This window comes from Lampetra planeri, chromosome 42, assembly GCF_965212315.1.
Source record: "Lampetra planeri chromosome 42, kcLamPlan1.2.h2, whole genome shotgun sequence".
NCBI classification, from domain to species: Eukaryota; Metazoa; Chordata; class Hyperoartia; order Petromyzontiformes; family Petromyzontidae; genus Lampetra; species Lampetra planeri.
The window spans coordinates 9,649,949-9,667,147 of NC_136148.1; the positions used below are offsets into that span (position 1 = coordinate 9,649,949).

The window sequence follows — 17,199 nt, forward strand, 5'->3', positions numbered from 1 at the left end:
CGCGTTCACCCTGCTGCGACGCACTCCAAAGGGAGGAACCCCATCTTCAGTCCATCCACATCCATCCCCCATCATTTCACCATGCACCACAGGATAACGAGACGCCGCCTGGTCAGTGGCCGGACTCAGCCACACAATGGAGGAAGCTGGCAAGGCGGGTGGTAGCGGCCACGTCAGGAACCTCGGTCCTGGTCGGTGAAATCGCGGGAGTGTCGGCACGTATCTTGGTGGATACGGGGGCATCAGCCACGATCATCTCGAGCACCATGCATGAGATGCTGCCGGATAAAATCCAACCTTTAGTCCCCGTCAAGACAACGTTCATTGCAGCAAATGGAGGCAGCATGGGCTTCCTGGGCCAGGTTGAAGCCCCGATACAGATTGGGCAGCTTTCGGTAGCAGGACCCATCCTTGTCTCCGCAACGTTGCCCGTACCCTGCCTGTTGGGGACGGACTTTCTGAGGCGGATGCCAATGAAAATCGATCTGGCCAATGGGCGGGTGGAAGTTCAGGGAACGCATCTCCATTTCCTAAAGGCGGAGGGGGCCAGCCGGGGTGTACCCTACGTGCAGGCTCTGGTCAGTAAGTCTGTCTCCATTCCCCCGGCAGCCCAGATGCTGGTTCCGCTGCAATATCGGTCCCCCCTCGTGACAGCCCGACCAGACTCACCCATCCTGGTGTCTCCGGCGTCAGCGACCATGGATCGCCATGCGCTGGTGGGAGCCAAAACTATTGTACAGAGGAACCAGCATCTGTTCATTCAGGTGCTGAACACCTCCGATAGAACAGCGACGGTGGAGGAGGGAACAGTTCTGGCCCACGTTAGTCGCTTGTCACTAGGAGCCCCAGGGACAGAGCCCGAGCTTGTAGGCAGCATCAGCAAGTCCGAGGACAGAGGGGCCAAATCGTGGATGGACCAGCTGGCGGGGCCTGAGCCGGGATTGCCGCCCGACCAGAAACAGCAGCTGCACTCGTTATTGCAGGAGTTCTCGGACGTGTTCAGCCGGGGACCGTTCGACCTAGGGCGCACAAATCTGTCACAGCACCACATCAACACGGGAGATGCCGCACCCCTGCGCCAAAACACATATAGAATGAGCCCAATGGAAAAAGGGCACATTCAACAAGCGGTGCAGGAGATGCTGCGGGCCGACATAATTTCTCCATCCTCGAGTCCCTGGGGGGCACCGGTGGTCCTAGTCAAGAAGTCAGATGGGTCACTGAGATTCTGTGTGGACTTCCGACGCCTCAATGCCGTCACGCTGGCCGACGCATATCCCCTACCACGTATCGACGACTCATTGGATGCACTGGCGGGAGCAAAATTTTTCAGTACGCTGGATTTATTGTCCGGGTTCTGGCAGGTCCCACTAGACGCGGACTCCCGGCCTAAAACAGCGTTCCGGACACCACAGGGCCTGTTCGAGTTCAACTGCCTGCCTATGGGCCTCCAGACTGCGCCGGCAACGTTCCAACGCATAATGGAGTTGGCCTTAGCAGGCCTCCAATGGGAAACGTGCCTCATCTACCTGGATGACGTCATTGTTTTCAGCCGATCATTCGAGGAACACATTGACCGATTACGTCAGGTGTTCCTGCGGTTCCGGAACGCAAACTTGAAGCTCAAGCCGTCGAAGTGCCACCTTATGCAGTCGTCGGTACGCTACTTGGGCCACGTCGTCAGTGAGTCTGGAGTGGCTACAGACCCGGAAAAGACGGCCTGCGTGAGTGCCTGGGCTGTTCCCACAACGGTTCCGGAGGTACGCCGGTTTGTGGGTTTCATTTCTTACTACCGCCGGTTTGTGCCCAACTTCGCAACCATTGCCAAGCCCTTGCACGTGTTGACGGCGAAGAACCAGAGGTTTTATTGGGGCCCTCTGGAGGAAGAGGCATTCCAGCAGCTGCGCTCACGTCTGACAGATGCACCACCATTGGCCTTTCCGGATTTTGGCCTCCCCTTTATCCTGGACACGGACGCCAGCGACGTGGGCATCGGCAGTGTTTTGTCGCAAGTCCAGCAGGGTCGGGAGGTGGTTATCGCCTATGGTAGTCGCGTGCTTTCATCAGCGGAGCAGCGCTACTGCGTCACACGTAGGGAACTCCTGGCAGTCGTTCACTTTGTGCAGCAATTCCGACCCTACCTGTATGGTCGCAAATTTACGGTCCGCACTGACCACGCGGCCTTGCAGTATTCGCTCCGCATCGACCAGCCTTCGGGCCACCTGGCCAGATGGATAGAGCGCCTGCAGGAGTACAGGTACCAAGTAGTGCATCGCAAAGGGACCAGACATGCCAACGCAGACGCATTGTCCCGACTGGCGCCCCAGGGCCCTTGTGCATGCACCACAGGCGGGGCACGCTGCAAGGAGGCGAGGCCGGAGGGGACGGTCATCGCTCCCGTACGCACGGCGGAGGGACGCACAGGGTGAGGTCCAGCTGACCGACCACGACCTGGGGCTGACCTTGGACGATTGGAGACGGCTACAGCTGGAGGAAGCCCCACTGCGAACACTACGCGCCTCAGCAGAGGCAGGGGGGGAGGAGTACATCGTATGGGAGGATCTCCTCATGCGATGGGACCCGACAGGGCGCCGGCGATGCCTGGTAGTTCCGGAGTCGCTGCGTCAACAATTGGTTATGGACGTACACGGCCGCCAGCTGCTGCACCTGGCGGGGCGGAAGACACTGTACACATTACAGGGTCGGTACTTTTGGCCAGGTATGACCGCTGACGTGCATCGATGGGTCGCTACCTGCGTCGAATGTGCGCGGCGAAAGCCGCCACCCCGGGTAAGCCGGGCGCCCCTACAGCCCATCACGGTGACCAGGGTCAACGAATTGGTTGCGTTGGACATCCTGGGACCGCTGCCGGTCACGCCACGGGGAAATAAATACCTGTTGGTCGGAGTCGAGTACTGCACGAGGTGGCCAATGACGTGGGCCCTCCCGGACCAAACGACACAGACCATCGCCGATGCCTTCGTGGGAGGCTATGTCCTTGATAAGGGGGCACCGGAGCGGTTGCTCACGGATCAAGGCAGGAATTTCTCCTCACAGCTATTGAAGGACGTCTGCTCTATCCTGGGCACTAAAAAGGTCCGAACATCTCCATATCATCCCCAGACCGATGGGATGGCAGAACGGCTTAAACGCACCATAGCGGCCATGCTGTCCCAAGTGGTGGATGAAAACCATTCCGACTGGGACCTCCACATTCCATCGGTCTTAGCGGCGTACAGGGTGGCCCCACACGCGGCGACGGGGTTCTCGCCGTTTTTCCTGATGTACGGACGGGATCCCGTTCCGCCTATTGAGGTGCAGCTGACGGACATTCCTGCAAGAGCCGACGCATGGCCGAAGGCACTAAAGACCTCCCTCATTTATTTGAGAGAGGCCCGCCAAGCAGCCGAGGCCGCATCGGCCACGAGCCAAGAGAGTAATGTACGGATACGGGAGAGGACAGTGACAGCCGAGCCCTTTAAAGTCGGGGACCAGGCATGGCTACACTGTCCTCAGGTGCCGGTTGGCCTCTCACCAAAGCTGCACCGACCCTGGAAAGGGCCGGTCGAGGTCATTAAAGCACTCCGACCGCAGTGCGTCCAGGTCCAACTGGGTAAGCGACGATGGTTTGTACACCCCACCCGCCTTAAGCCATACATCTCTCCACCGTCATCTTCACCAACATCACCACCAACATCACTGCCAACATCATCATCATCCCTACCCAGGCCAAGGTCGCCGACCACCACGCGCCGACCGGCAGGGGGTTCAGTGCCCTGTGTTCCCTTGTCACCTACAGCACCCCATGTGAGGCCTGACGGAGTGGCGGCACGAGCGGGGGCAGGAGAGACAGCGGCGCCAGGCAAGGCGACACCGGCACCACCGAACCAGGGACCGCGACGAGAGGGCCTTCGAAGGAGGGGGCCGCCACGGTCATCTGCTGCCTGTGGATGTCCGGGCTGTTACGGGATGCTGGCTGGAGACCTGGGCAGGCCGCGCAATTGATTCGTTGTGTTATATTGCATTGTATAGTTGTGGGGGGGGGGGGGTAAGGGCTGTCGTCACTGTCAGTGGTGGGAGGCATGGGGAGACTTAAATGGTCCATGGGGGAGGCAGAACCGAGGACGGTTATTTTTTCTCCGGGGGGAGGGGGTGATGTAGGGGTGTCAGGGGAAGGATTCCCACCAATAGATGGGTTAGTGGGAGGGGTGATCGAGGAGATATAAGGAGAGAACGGGCGGGAAGAGGGGGCCTTTGGCGGGAACGAGATTGGGACGGCTGGGGACAGGTGTGAATGGAAGAAAAGGAATAAAGGACGAGACCCCTGCAATCTCGTGTCGGCTCCCCTTTACAGTAGTGTAATGCGGGCGTAAACGGCCTCGCGGATATGACGTCATGGGGGGGAGGAGTTAGGTCACGTGTGAGAGAGGGGTGAGGTCTTAAGGGAGAGATACCGGAAGAGACGGGGGAGTGTGGGAGAGAGAGTTAGAGTGAGGCCACGCAGGGCGGAGGTTGGAGAGTGGCGAGATCGCCACCCACGCAGGGCAAGACTCGGCACCGTCGGCCAGCGGTGACCGAGCACGGAGGAACGAGGAGCAGCGGTGGAGCTGCAGTGAGGGCAGCCGGAGGACTGCACAGGGGATCTGCAGCGGAGCTGCAGCAGAGCTGCAGCGGCGAGGAGGCTACGGGAGCGAAGGCAGCTGTGGAGCTGCCAAGCGGAGAGGCTCTGAGCGAGGGCCGTGTGGGACAAGTGTAAAGAACCCAAATAAAGGACAACGGAGACAGACCGAGTGATCGAGTCCTTTATTACACTGGTGTCAGAAGTGAAACGGCATGTCAAAACAGCTCAGAAAAAAAAAATATTCCTGCGCCATCATCTGCATCATCATCCGACGACGACGACCTTCCTCAGGCGGTGGACTTGCCTGCGATGGAGGAGGAGATCCGTGCGGGGACGAGTACGGGTCCGGGAGTCCAAGATGTCGCCGCGTCGGTGGACCCGTCTGCGCCAGAGGACGCGGATTGGCGATGGAGGCAGATGGCGGCGCAGCTGGAGACACTGAAAATCGTGCTCGCGCAATTGTGCGAGCTCGTTACGCCGAGGACGGCGTTGGGGAGAGCCGATGGAGGTCTGCAGGTCGCCGCCTTGCCTCCGCTGTCGGCGCCATCGGCCACGCGGCACGAAGCCGCCATCTTGGGCGTGGCAGGAGAAGAATGGTGGGAAGCCGCCATCTTGCGCTCTCCGCGGCGAGAGGCCGCCATCTTGAACACGTTGCGATGCGACGCCATCTTGAATATGCCGCCTGGTGAGTCATCGGCTGAGGACGGCGCAACAAGGAGTCGCAGTCGTCATCTCACGACCGTTAAAGAATTCTCCATCGGGGGCGATTGGAGTGCTTTCACCTGCAGATTTTTGATGGCGGTACGCTCAGCAAGGTGGACGGACGCTGAGGCGTTGGAGGTTTTACCGACTCTTCTTGATGACGAGTCGGTGAGATTCTTCCGTTCTATAAAGGCCGAGAAGAAGAAAACATTGAGAGGAGTTTTCGATGAGATGGCAGATGCATATGAGCCACCGGATGATGCTCATCGCTGGTTTGTTCAACGTCAGCGAGCACCCGAAGAGTCGCCGGTGGCATACAGGGGTGCGGTATTGGAGTTGGCCATGGCTGCATACCCGGAGATGGAGCCTGACCTGCTCGAACCTCTCATCTTGGGTAAGATGCTCGAGCTGTCCCGGGATTTGGGGATTCCTATGCCGGTGTGTGGCCACGAAAAGCTCACATTCCGGGCGGCCGCTAAATGTCTTGATGCCCAGTTCAACCTGCGCCGTTGGAAGCAAGTCACGGCGTGGACGGGGGGGCCCATCGTCGAAGGAGGTGCCGCGGGTTGGGATCCCAAGAAGGCGGTGTACGTTCCTGACGGGGGGGGCCCGCAGGAGCTGACAGCCGCCTCTGCTCAGTGGTCGGCCCGCAGTAGGCCGGGGCCGCGATCTGCGCCGCCGCCACGGGAGCGTCAGGACGGGGGGCCTGCGGCGCGGCGCAACGACATCGACTGCTTCCGCTGCGGCCGTAAAGGCCATTACGCCAGGGACTGCTGGGCCCGTGTCCCGGGTCCGCCCCAGCAGGAGGCCTCGACAGTGGACGTGCCACGGAAGGATCCTCCAGGACAGGCAAGTCGGTGCGCACCAGACACCTGGCAAGGCTTGACACCTCACTCATCACCGTTGTCGTGCGATCCGGGTGTTGTTAATAATGGGGGGAGGCCATCGACTGGGCCACGTCGCTCGGTAACGCAGTGGCGTAAATGGGCACGGCGGGTCGTCGCGGCCGCTACTGGTTCGTCCACTGTACCTGGTTCTATACAAGGGGTGGACGTGCGTATTTTAGTGGATTCCGGGGCGTCCGCGACCATTATATCGGATGTAATTTTCCATCTGTTGGACATCCCACCTGAGGCCGTGCGTCCGGTTTACGATTCCTGCGTCGCTGCGAACGGGGGTAGCATGGGCATTGTGGGCCAGGTGGACGCTAAAATATCTATCGGGGGAGTGTCGGCCTCGGGAATTGTGTTAATTTCGAGGTCCCTTGCGGTTCCTTGCTTGTTGGGAACTGACTTCCTGGCCAAGATGCCCATTCTAATTCGAATTAATCAAAACTGCATTGAATTACCGGGTGGGCGAAAAATTACATTTCTACCGTCGCCCTGGGGGCGACCTGCTCCGGTCGCTCAGGTGCAGGCGCTGTCCGAGGTATCTGTTGATATTCCACCTGGCTCACAGATGCTTATCCCCTTGCGATATCGGAAGCCTGTACCTGGTTGTCAAGGTGCAATTGGGGTTTTGTTGTCGCCGTCCACCACCATAACGGGCGGATCGGCGCTCGTTGGGGCGCAAACTATTGTCCGGCCAGACCAGCAGCCGTTTCTGCAGGTGCTTAATGCAAGTACCGAAAATGTGTGTGTGCCGGCTGGTACGGTTGTGGCACATGCCACTACGGCGTTTACGGCACAAGATCATCTGGGCAGCTAGGTCATGGTTGGTGGTGTTTCAGGTCCTGGTGCCGCAGATAATCGCTGGATCCCCGAATTGTGTGGGGAAAATTCTTCCCTTTCCGGTGAACAACGTTGCGCGCTTCGTAAATTATTATTGAGTTATTCTGATGTGTTTAGCTCCGACGATTTGGACTTGGGACGCACCTCGTTGCTTTACCATCATATTGACACAGGGGACGCTGCCCCTATTCGGTTAAACTCGCATCGGATGAGTCCGGCGGAGCGAGATCAGGTTCGAGGGGCAGTAGATGACATGTTGGCTGCGGACATAATATCTCCATCTAACAGCCCATGGGGCGCGCCTGTTGTTTTGGTTAAAAAGAAGGATGGCAAATTGCGATTTTGTGTGGACTTTCGAAAATTTAATAAAGTGTCTGTGGCAGATGCGTACCCCCTGCCGTGTATGGACGACTCCCTCGATGCCTTGTCGGGGGTGAAGTTCTTTTCAACGCTAGATCTCTCTTCGGGATTCTGGCAGCATCCCCTTAACGAGCCCTCGAGGGAGAAGACTGCTTTCCGTACGCCGCAGGGGTTATTCCAATTTAATTGTCTTCCGATGGGGTTGAATGCTGCCCCTGCCACATTTCAAAGGTTGATGGAGTTGGTGTTAACGGGGTTGCAGTGGGAGACATGTCTGATATATTTAGACGATATTATCGTCTTCAGCCGCACATTTGATGAGCATTTACTGCGGTTGGAGGCTGTGTTCGCCAGGATGCGTTCCGCTTATTTGAAATTTAAGCCTAAGAAATGTCACCTACTGCAACGGTCCGTGCTATTTGGGGCATATCGTCAGTGCGGACAGGGTGGCCACGGATCCGGACAAGACAGCATGCGTCCGTGACTGGCCAACCCCGGCCACGGTGGGGGATGTACGTCGGTTTTTGGGGTTTGCCTCATATTATCGGAGGTTTGTTCCGAATTTCGCGATGATCGCGAGGCCCTTGCACCTCCTTACGGGTAAAGGAAGGAAATTTGCTTGGGGACCACCAGAAGAGGCGGCGTTTCAGGGCCTGCGCGATCGACTGGCTACGGCACCGACGTTGGATTATCCTGATTTCGATCAACCCTTCATTCTGGATACGGACGCGAGTGACACGGGCATTGGGGCCGTGTTGTCTCAGTCAAAAGGTGGTGTGGAGCGCGTGGTTGCGTACGGTAGCCGGGTTTTGTCTCCTGCAGAAACCCGCTACTGCGTCACACGCAGGGAACTTTTGGCAATTGTTTTCTTTCTCCGCCAATTTCGACCGTATCTCTACGGTCGTTCGTTTATTGTACGCACGGATCATGCGGCCTTGCAGTATGCTCTCAAGATGGACCAACCATCCAGCCAGTTGGCGCGGTGGTTGGACACGCTGCAAGAATATTCCTTCCAAATTCACCATCGGAAGGGGGTGCGTCACGCGAATGCGGACGCGCTTTCTAGGTTGCCGCAGCGATCCCCTTGCGCGTGCGCGTCTGGGACGCATAGATGTGCGCCGATTCAGCAACCCCCTCAGCCTGTTGCGTTGGCGGTTGACGTGCCTGAAGCTCCAAAGGAGCCGGGACCGGCTGATGGGATTTTGAATCTTCCAAGAGCTGTGTGGATTCGGGAACAAATGTTGGATGATTCATTGGTCACGTCACGGAATCGGACTGCGAAGAAGAGTGGGGGACTGGGTACGGGGGGTATGCCGGAAACCGCTCTCCGCGATGGTCTGCTGATGTGGAGGGAAGGGTTACAGGAACGCTGGCGTCTGGTTGTACCGGCATCCTTGCGGTACGAATTGATTTGGACTCTGCATGGGGACACGCTTTTACATCTGGGGGTGCAGAAGACCCTATTGACGTTGCAGCGAGACTACTTTTGGCACGGCATGACAACGGATGTCGTCAGTCACGTTCGCACGTGTCCCGATTGTGCCCGGCAAAAACCACCTAAACAACCATATGTGCCGCCCATACAGTCTATTCAGGTGTCTAGAGTTAACGAATTGGTGGCGTTGGACATTTTGGGACCCTTCCCGCCATCCGCTAAGGGTAATAAATACTTGCTAGTTGGGGTGGGGTACCTCTCCCGCTGGCCGATGGCCTGGCCTTTGCCTGACCAGTCAGCGGCGTCTATCACAGACGCCTTTCTATTTGGGTATGTTATGGACAAGGGGGCGCCGGAGAGGCTCCTCACAGACCAAGGCCGGAATTTTTCTTCTAAATTGTTGGGGGAGGTGTGTGCGGCTCTTGAAACTAAAAAGATACGGACATCTCCCTACCACCCACAAACGGATGGTATGGTCGAACGGCTAAATCGGACTTTGTCCGCCATGTTGTGTCACACCGTGAGTGAAAAACAATCGGATTGGGATTTGCATATCCCTGGGGTACTTTTGGCATACCGGATGACGCCGCATGCGGCTACGGGATATTCGCCGTTTTTCCTTATGTACGGTCGCGAAAACGTGCCGCTAATGGATGTGCAGTTGGGAACTGGAGTGAGGGGACCTGCTAAGCCTCTTCCTGATTACATTCAGGATACCGTTCGCCGGGTTACTGAGGCGCGGGAAGGGGCCCGCATGGCTACTGCCAAAGCCCAGGCCCGGAACGAGCGGTGTGCTCGACGCTCAAAGGGGGAGTGCCCCTGGAAGGTGGGGGACATGGCCTGGCTCCATTGCCCGCAGGTGCGGCCAGATACCTCTCCTAAATTACACAAACCATGGCAAGGGCCGGTTCGCCTCATCGAGGTTCCCAACCCACAGTCCGCGCGTGTTCGGTTTGGATCTCGGCGTTGGTTCGTTCACACGTCGCGCTTGAAACCATATGTGGCCCCTCGAAACGATGCGTCATCTCCTGATGTTGCCTTGCCGGGGTCTGTTGCTGCCGACTCATCCTTGCCTGTGCCTGTTGACCTTGCAAGAGTGCCTGTCGTGCCTTTTACAGACAAGCCGTCCGTGACATTGCTGGAGACAGGAGACTCTGCTCGGGGTGTGCCTACCACGGCTGCGGGGACTCCGAGCCCCGCCGCCCTTCCCGACCCCGTCGCAGACACGATTGCGACGCACCCCCGACGCTGGGCCTTCAGGGACACGGGACCGGGGCGTTGACGGGCCTCCAATAGCGACAGGAGGACTTCATCCTGTCGCTCCTAAAACCCCGTCACGTTCCCCGTCTGCAGGGGGGCCGCCGCCCGTCCGGGACGGACCGGCGACCCGCACGCGCTCAAAGTCCCTTACGTTTCGTTGAATTTTACAGTTGTGTATTGTTGTTGTTGTTATATTTATTGTATGCTTCGTTGTCCTTGCATGTGTGATGGTTGTGTTCGCTCGCATTACTTGTCTCGTTATTGTTCAGCCAAGGTCGGCTGGATTTTCTCTACGGGGGAGGGTGGTGTAATGCGGGCGTAAACGGCCTCGCGGATATGACGTCATGGGGGGGAGGAGTTAGGTCACGTGTGAGAGAGGGGTGAGGTCTTAAGGGAGAGATACCGGAAGAGACGGGGGAGTGTGGGAGAGAGAGTTAGAGTGAGGCCACGCAGGGCGGAGGTTGGAGAGTGGCGAGATCGCCACCCACGCAGGGTAAGACTCGGCACCGTCGGCCAGCGGTGACCGAGCACGGAGGAACGAGGAGCAGCGGTGGAGCTGCAGTGAGGGCAGCCGGAGGACTGCACAGGGGATCTGCAGCGGAGCTGCAGAGGCGAGGAGGCTACGGGAGCGAAGGCAGCTGTGGAGCTGCCAAGCGGAGAGGCTCTGAGCGAGGGCCGTGTGGGACAAGTGTAAAGAACCCAAATAAAGGACAACGGAGACAGACCCAGTGATCGAGTCCTTTATTACAGTAGTATAATTGTAACAATAAAAAAATGTTTATCAAACTGGAACTACACCGATATTAGCAGATGTTCTCTGATACTTCTGCTCACAATGGACTCTTCTTCACCTCCCGACCGTCTGTTCAGCAGCGATGGTGGGTTTGAATAAAGTGCCTTCATGACTCTCCGTCTACTAATTTCGCAGCTTCATTCATCACCAATCCCCTATGTTCTATGTCTCCACTTGATCAATCCAACACATTCTATTTCTGTCTTAACTGCTTGATTCCTGTATTCTGGCGTTAATGCCACATTTGGTATTGTGTCCATGATCCATCCTTGATACATGTCCAAACACTGTCGTCTGCTTTCTTAGATCTGTTATAAGTATTTTTTTTATTATCTGAATAATTTTCTCGTAATCATTATGTTTTGCTTAATGAAGAGGCTTCAAAAGCCTGGTTTATGTATTGGCAAAGAAACAGACTCTGCCGATTTCTAGCAGAAAAAGCAGCCAAAAGAGCAGAAAATAATAGTAATTTAGCAGTTTTTCCAAAATTTACATAAACTACCTTTGTGCCAACATATGAATCAAAACCCTAGCAGCAATGGGCTTTTACCTGGTTAGAAGACATGGTAATAATATACAGTAGAAAGAGAACACATATTAATTCAAGTAAGGATCTTTGCTCAAGAGTTATTTAAGTGTATTTTCAACTGGTTCTGAAATAATATGAATGAATCGATAATCAAGACGTAATTGTCTATCCACTCCTGGATGAAGGCCGGCCTCCCCATACCATCACCATACCTCACTGTCAAGTCAGTGCTGCTACCATACCTCTTTCTTCGACACACAAACTGATCTCATCGCTCCATCTCTGCCATGGCCGCCCGCCTGGTTGCCTTCTCTCCTTTGACTGCCATTCCATCCCCAGGATCATCCATCGGCTCTCATCCCGTCGAGCGCCGTGTCCCCCTCAAGCTCATCAACTTGTCTTAATAGTCAAAATCATGTCTCTGATTTGTGTTTGTTCCCAGAACTGATAATAAACACCTGATACAGGCACCCAGGTCTCCCTTGCAAAGGAGACTCGGCGTCATTGGGCTCTTATCCGGTCAGAGACCAATTAAAATTGTCCGAATTTACTGTATTCAAATATGTTGCTCCAGTGAACGTACACAATCAATAACCAGTCAGTGAGTGGCTCTATTAAAACGGTGGTGAAAGGTCTACGTTCCTATGACAGGAGCCAGCCTATTCCATGGGATAATTGCTGCCGATTTCCCACAAGGTGATCGTCATAACTTGAGTAAAAATAAAAGGTTAAGTTAATATTCAAACAGGACTCTTTCACTGCCACGAAGCAGAAACATTTTTATGACTGAGACCAAAAAACTCCTGTCATGAATTATGCTTAACCTCTTATGCGATCATAAAGGTGCAGCCCAGCAATTCCTTTCTTACGGAATGGCCTCCAATACAGGGAGTCGTAAAGAGCCCCTATGGAGGGGATTTTGTCTATTTTTCCTTGCTGGTCATTCATCATGTAGGAGGCAAGAGTATGGAGCACGCAACCTGCCGATTGCAGTCTGTGGTGAACCCATTTCAACTGCTTGGGTGGACAGAGGTGGGGGGGGTTTAAGAAGTGTAACCGCTTGCTCAACTGCTGTGCCGGTAGATCGAAACGGACACGTACGAATTGCAAGTCCGTTGTGCTAACCATTACGCCAACGGCAGCATCCCAACCTGTTATTGTTTTTAAATGCATTTTTGTTAGCTCAATAGAGACGATGAAGCGAGCACAAAGTGAATGCAGGCACCCACTGGGTCCCGCTGTAGTCGAGATGCACATTTTGCGGAGGCGAATTCCTTGCGCGCTTGCCGTCACGCAAGAGCTAATGCACTGTTATTTATTATTCATCCTCCAAAAGCTGTGCTCCGCGTTTATTAAAATCAGTGCTTCTCTCCTGGCAACGAAAGGAAATCAAAAGCCACAAACATCAAGGGTCCAGGTACAGCACAACAAAAATTATCACTTTTCACGTTGGATTTTAAGGAATACATTAAAGCCACTTTAACATAACAATGAACACACAGATGACCGTTATTTGCCAACAGGTGAGAGGCAATTGAGACGTAGTCACTTTTCTTTGGAGATCTGGATATGACTCTCGTCACTAGATTTTTTAAATTTATTCACGTTCACTTCAATGAAGATTTTTTTAAAGATTAAATAAAAAAAAATACAGCTTTAGTAGGTACAGAACTAGGTTGTCAATCACAGGCTGTTCAACACAACGGTGAAGATTAATTTATAAGAAACAAGTCTCAATTTGACAGCAAAGCATTTGATCATGAAACTTGAGTTAAGTCCATGATTTCATCCATACGGTTTTAATTAACATGTAGACTTTCACGACCAATATCATCCATAATAGAGTTTTTTGCGATTAGATCACGGAAATACGCGATCTAACCTCTATTACGTCGTCAATGCAGTGATATCACGGGAATGCTAATGCTGCCTGTAACCGTGACTTTAAAGTTGTTATTCCTCCATAATGAAGCTTCAATCTCATGTGGGATGCACTGAGGCAGGTACATTACAACATTGTATAGCCGACTGGCTGAGGACTGAGGGATACGTGAATATGTAAAGATGCCAGGTACTCAACTGAGGCCGAGTCGACATAGGGGAGGGCGCAGGACCGGTTCAGATAATCGTCACCGGTGTTGGCCGTGAGCGGGAATTCGAATTCAGGTCGCCGGGTTTGTAGCCCAGTTCGCCCACCACTACTCTACCGCTCACCAATGACTTAGGGGCCATCCATTTAGTGCGTACGCATGGAGGGGGGAGGGGTCAAGTTTTGACGTATTTTTGCGTACATACTAAATGGATGGCCCCTTACACCGCCACCACCACGCACAGGCCCCTTACACCACCACCACGCACAGACACTGCATTGGGTGCCTGGGCAGTGAATTGACCAATGAGGATGTGTTGACGGTTGTATATTGTACACGGTCCTGTATCTTAACAAGGAGAGATGTATTTAGTGTTTGTTTTGCATTGAGTCTTTGAGCCTGCCCTTCCCCAACTGAGATGACAAAGCCACCCACCCACTCTTGTCAGCGCTGCTCATTTATGAGGATGTGTGAAAAAGAGCTTTATAGCTCATCGGATTCCTCCAGTATAAATACATATTCCGATTCTTATTCGTCGTACCACGAGGACTTGCACTCCAGAGAAGGACGCTTCGGTCTCCCGGCGCGGCAGCTAAAACACGGGCAAGTTTCTTAAATCTCCCTGCCTCTGTCAATCCAGCAGCATAGCCGTTTCCTGCACGGCCCACTCAAGTCGGTCGCGGCAGGCTGCCACGTGGTGGTGGTGGGGGTACGAGGTGGGTCTGTGTCACAGCTGCTGGCATGAAGGCGGTAGGAGGGCGACCTCGAGAACCACCCCCCCCCCCCTGTGGAGAGGAGTCATTGTGGTTTCCTCTTCCACGCTGTCCAGCACGTCTCGGAAGAGCTGGGAGTACCCGCACTTCATGGTTAATCCACTGCTAGATGAAAGCATTGTAAAATCTACTGGTGTTAATGAACACACAGCGGCACAAAAACTAGCGGTTTTAACCGGTTCACTGGTAACCGAATCCAGAATAGCTTAACAGTTCTTAAAGTCAGGAACCGATTAACGATTCCAGTGGAATGTTGGCAGAGGTGTGAAGGCGTCGATTGTAATTTGTGCCGATGTCTAAACTCGCGCGAAGGTTTGGGAGTCGAACCACTGCTGACCATGAGATCGCGACATCATCCGTTCCGAATTTAAATAATTATCAGCACAAATGTTGTGTTTGTTGCGATACATTTGTATACTGCACATGCGCAAACCGGTACCCGTTTCATTCGGGTTTTAATGCGCAACGAGCCAGTGCAAGAGACACACAGTATTTAACAACCCTCCTAAAACTTCTGCAGATACATGCATCGAATGAAACTACACAGGATTGCGGCAAAAACATCGATTCGTGAATCCGATTGCCCCGTGATCATTCACGTGCCGATTAGATTCTGCATTAACTGAAACCGTTTTGGTGCAAGCGTTGTCATATATGTTAAAGAACACGCGATCCTCATCTGTGTCACAATGTTCTACAAAGCTTATGACAAATAAGTGTTGAGGCGGGCCGGTCAACTCTGTGACGGGCACGAACTATCGGCGTGGGAATCGGTGTCCACGGAACTTCACGCGCGCCGCGTTGGGACGACGCCGCCGCGGGAAGATTTGCAAGAGTGGAAGGATTTGAAAGCTCGTACCTTCTGCAATGCTCGTCTCTTCGAAAAGCAGCACTGGAATGCGAACACACGTAGCAATCAATGCACTTCGATAGATAATGGGAGCGCTTTGCAAACTCATTTGAAATTTATTTTTAAAAAGTCGATTAAACTTTTACCACCACCGGAAGTGGCTGCAAACACTCCGGAAGTCACCGACCTTGGTGTTTATTTTATCACGAATTTAGCAAAAAATACCGCAATGCAGCCGAATACTTTGACAGCAATCAACAGCAAGGCTATCGTTCATTTGTGCATGCGTCAGAAGCGAGTTTAGTCATAGTTACCGATGAGGAAGAGCTGGAGCATCATGCGGGCCTCGGACGCATGGCGCGCGCTGCGTGTCGCCCTCACGCGGCAGTGGCGGCGCGGGGGGGAGGGGGGCGAGGGGCGGGGCTGTGTTTGTTATTCTGCGGGGAGCGGACGCGGAGGTCGCGATGTTCTGTGGCGCGAGGGAGTTCAGGGAGGCGTTGCACGAGACCCCGGTGCACGCGCGCGCCCACGCACGCGCGCTCGGGTTTGGTCGTCAGGCTGTGCGCGCGCCCACCCGCGCCTGCGAGCGTCTATCGGCTGCGGCGCGCGCGTGCGTCTCTCGCCGCGTCAAGCCGCGTGCGCCGCGCGCTGGGGCTGGGCGGGGGCCCCGTGAGGCGGGCGGGGGGGCGGGGTAATCGCGGTCAAGGGGGGGGGAGGGGGGAAGTGCGATGAGGAGGCGGGGTTAGTGCCAAGAGGCTCCACGGCTGGGAGTCGAGGGGAGGGAAAGGCGGAGTCAGATTAAACGGGTTCGTGAGCCATGGGCGGGGCTAGATTCGAGTGGGAGGGGTTAGTGTGGCGAGGGGGCGGTGTTAGTGAGCCCCTCCCCCCACTCGGCGGGGGGGGGGGCGTGATTGAAACTCATTTCCAGTTTATAGATTTGAAGTTTTCGTTTCAGTTTTCATTTCATTTATTTCGTATAGCCCTGTGAGCCATTCGAATCTTGAATCGGGTGCCTACCGCAACAAACATGAAACAAAAACATGAACAAGAAAACATCTTAAAGTGACGATGTGACTATGTACAAACAGACAATCCAAGAAAAGACAGCGAAATATTTCAGACCGAAGGGTCCGTGGCAACCCCGCGGCTTGACAGCCCCGTGGCGTGGCATTGTCCTGAACCAACCGGTACCAGCTCTACCATTTACCATAACCAACTAGACCACCTGCCACTGGTACCAGCCCGTTATACTCCTGTAATAGGTTCCGGAGACATTTGTAGAGGTAACTTCTTTATTACAATACAACACTCCAACAGTCCTGATACTTTGTGACAGCCTAGGTACACAGCCTATGGACACAGCCTAGGAACACAGCCTACTCTAGCTATGCTCTGGGGTCCTCCGGCTACAATTACACTAGGGGAGGCTACCTGACCCGACCCAGCCAAGGTGCGGGTCTGAACTCTGGCTTCCTCGTAACTCGCCCTTACAAGGACGTAGAGCCGGGAGTCTCAGAGTCCCACCACTGGCCCGCACAGCGTCCCGGCCCTTACAAGGACAAGCGGGACGAGGGGGTCCAGGGTCCTAAGCTGGCTGGCTGGTCTTGGGTCTTGAGCTGCAACTGGCCCCGATCGGCCAGTGAGCGGCCCTTTTATGCCTCTTCCCCATCGAGGGGTGGGGTTGTATGTGCCCCCAGATATCCCACAGAGCACACACAGCCCCCCGTTGGTGGCGCCAAGGGGCTTAGCTGTCTGGGTTGCCTGGGGTCCTAGCGCCTGGCGCCGAGGGCTTAGCTGTCTGGGTTCCTAGAGCCCCCAGCAGCCCCTCCCCTCTTGGGCTGGCACAGTGGCACCTCCTATGGCACTACATTACCCCCCTCTACGTAGCCTCCAGCCGAAACGGCTGTCAAAAAAATACAATCGTACAATAAATTATTTGTTAGTTTAACACGTAGGCTTTCCCGACCAATGTTATTCATAATCAACGTTTTTGGGTTTAGATCGCGTTATTTATAAATGTGTCGTAACAATTATTTGTTATTTGTTAACCATCAGA

The 17,199-nt window shown here is 54.6% G+C and overlaps 1 protein-coding gene across 1 annotated transcript in view; it reads right to left on the bottom strand.

Annotated features, from left to right (window-relative positions):
* The window catches only part of LOC144732389 (uncharacterized), a 198,591-nt gene extending 182,817 nt beyond the window's left edge, over positions 1 to 15,774 (bottom strand). The window contains exons 1-2 of the mRNA XM_078613899.1: positions 15,458 to 15,774; positions 15,153 to 15,185 (exon numbers count right to left, since the gene is read on the bottom strand). Of these exons, the coding sequence (XP_078470025.1) occupies positions 15,153 to 15,185; positions 15,458 to 15,482 (58 nt within the window). The 5' untranslated portion in view covers positions 15,483 to 15,774. The remainder of the gene's footprint in view (positions 1 to 15,152; positions 15,186 to 15,457) is intronic.
* Positions 15,775 to 17,199: the final 1,425 nt, after the last annotated feature.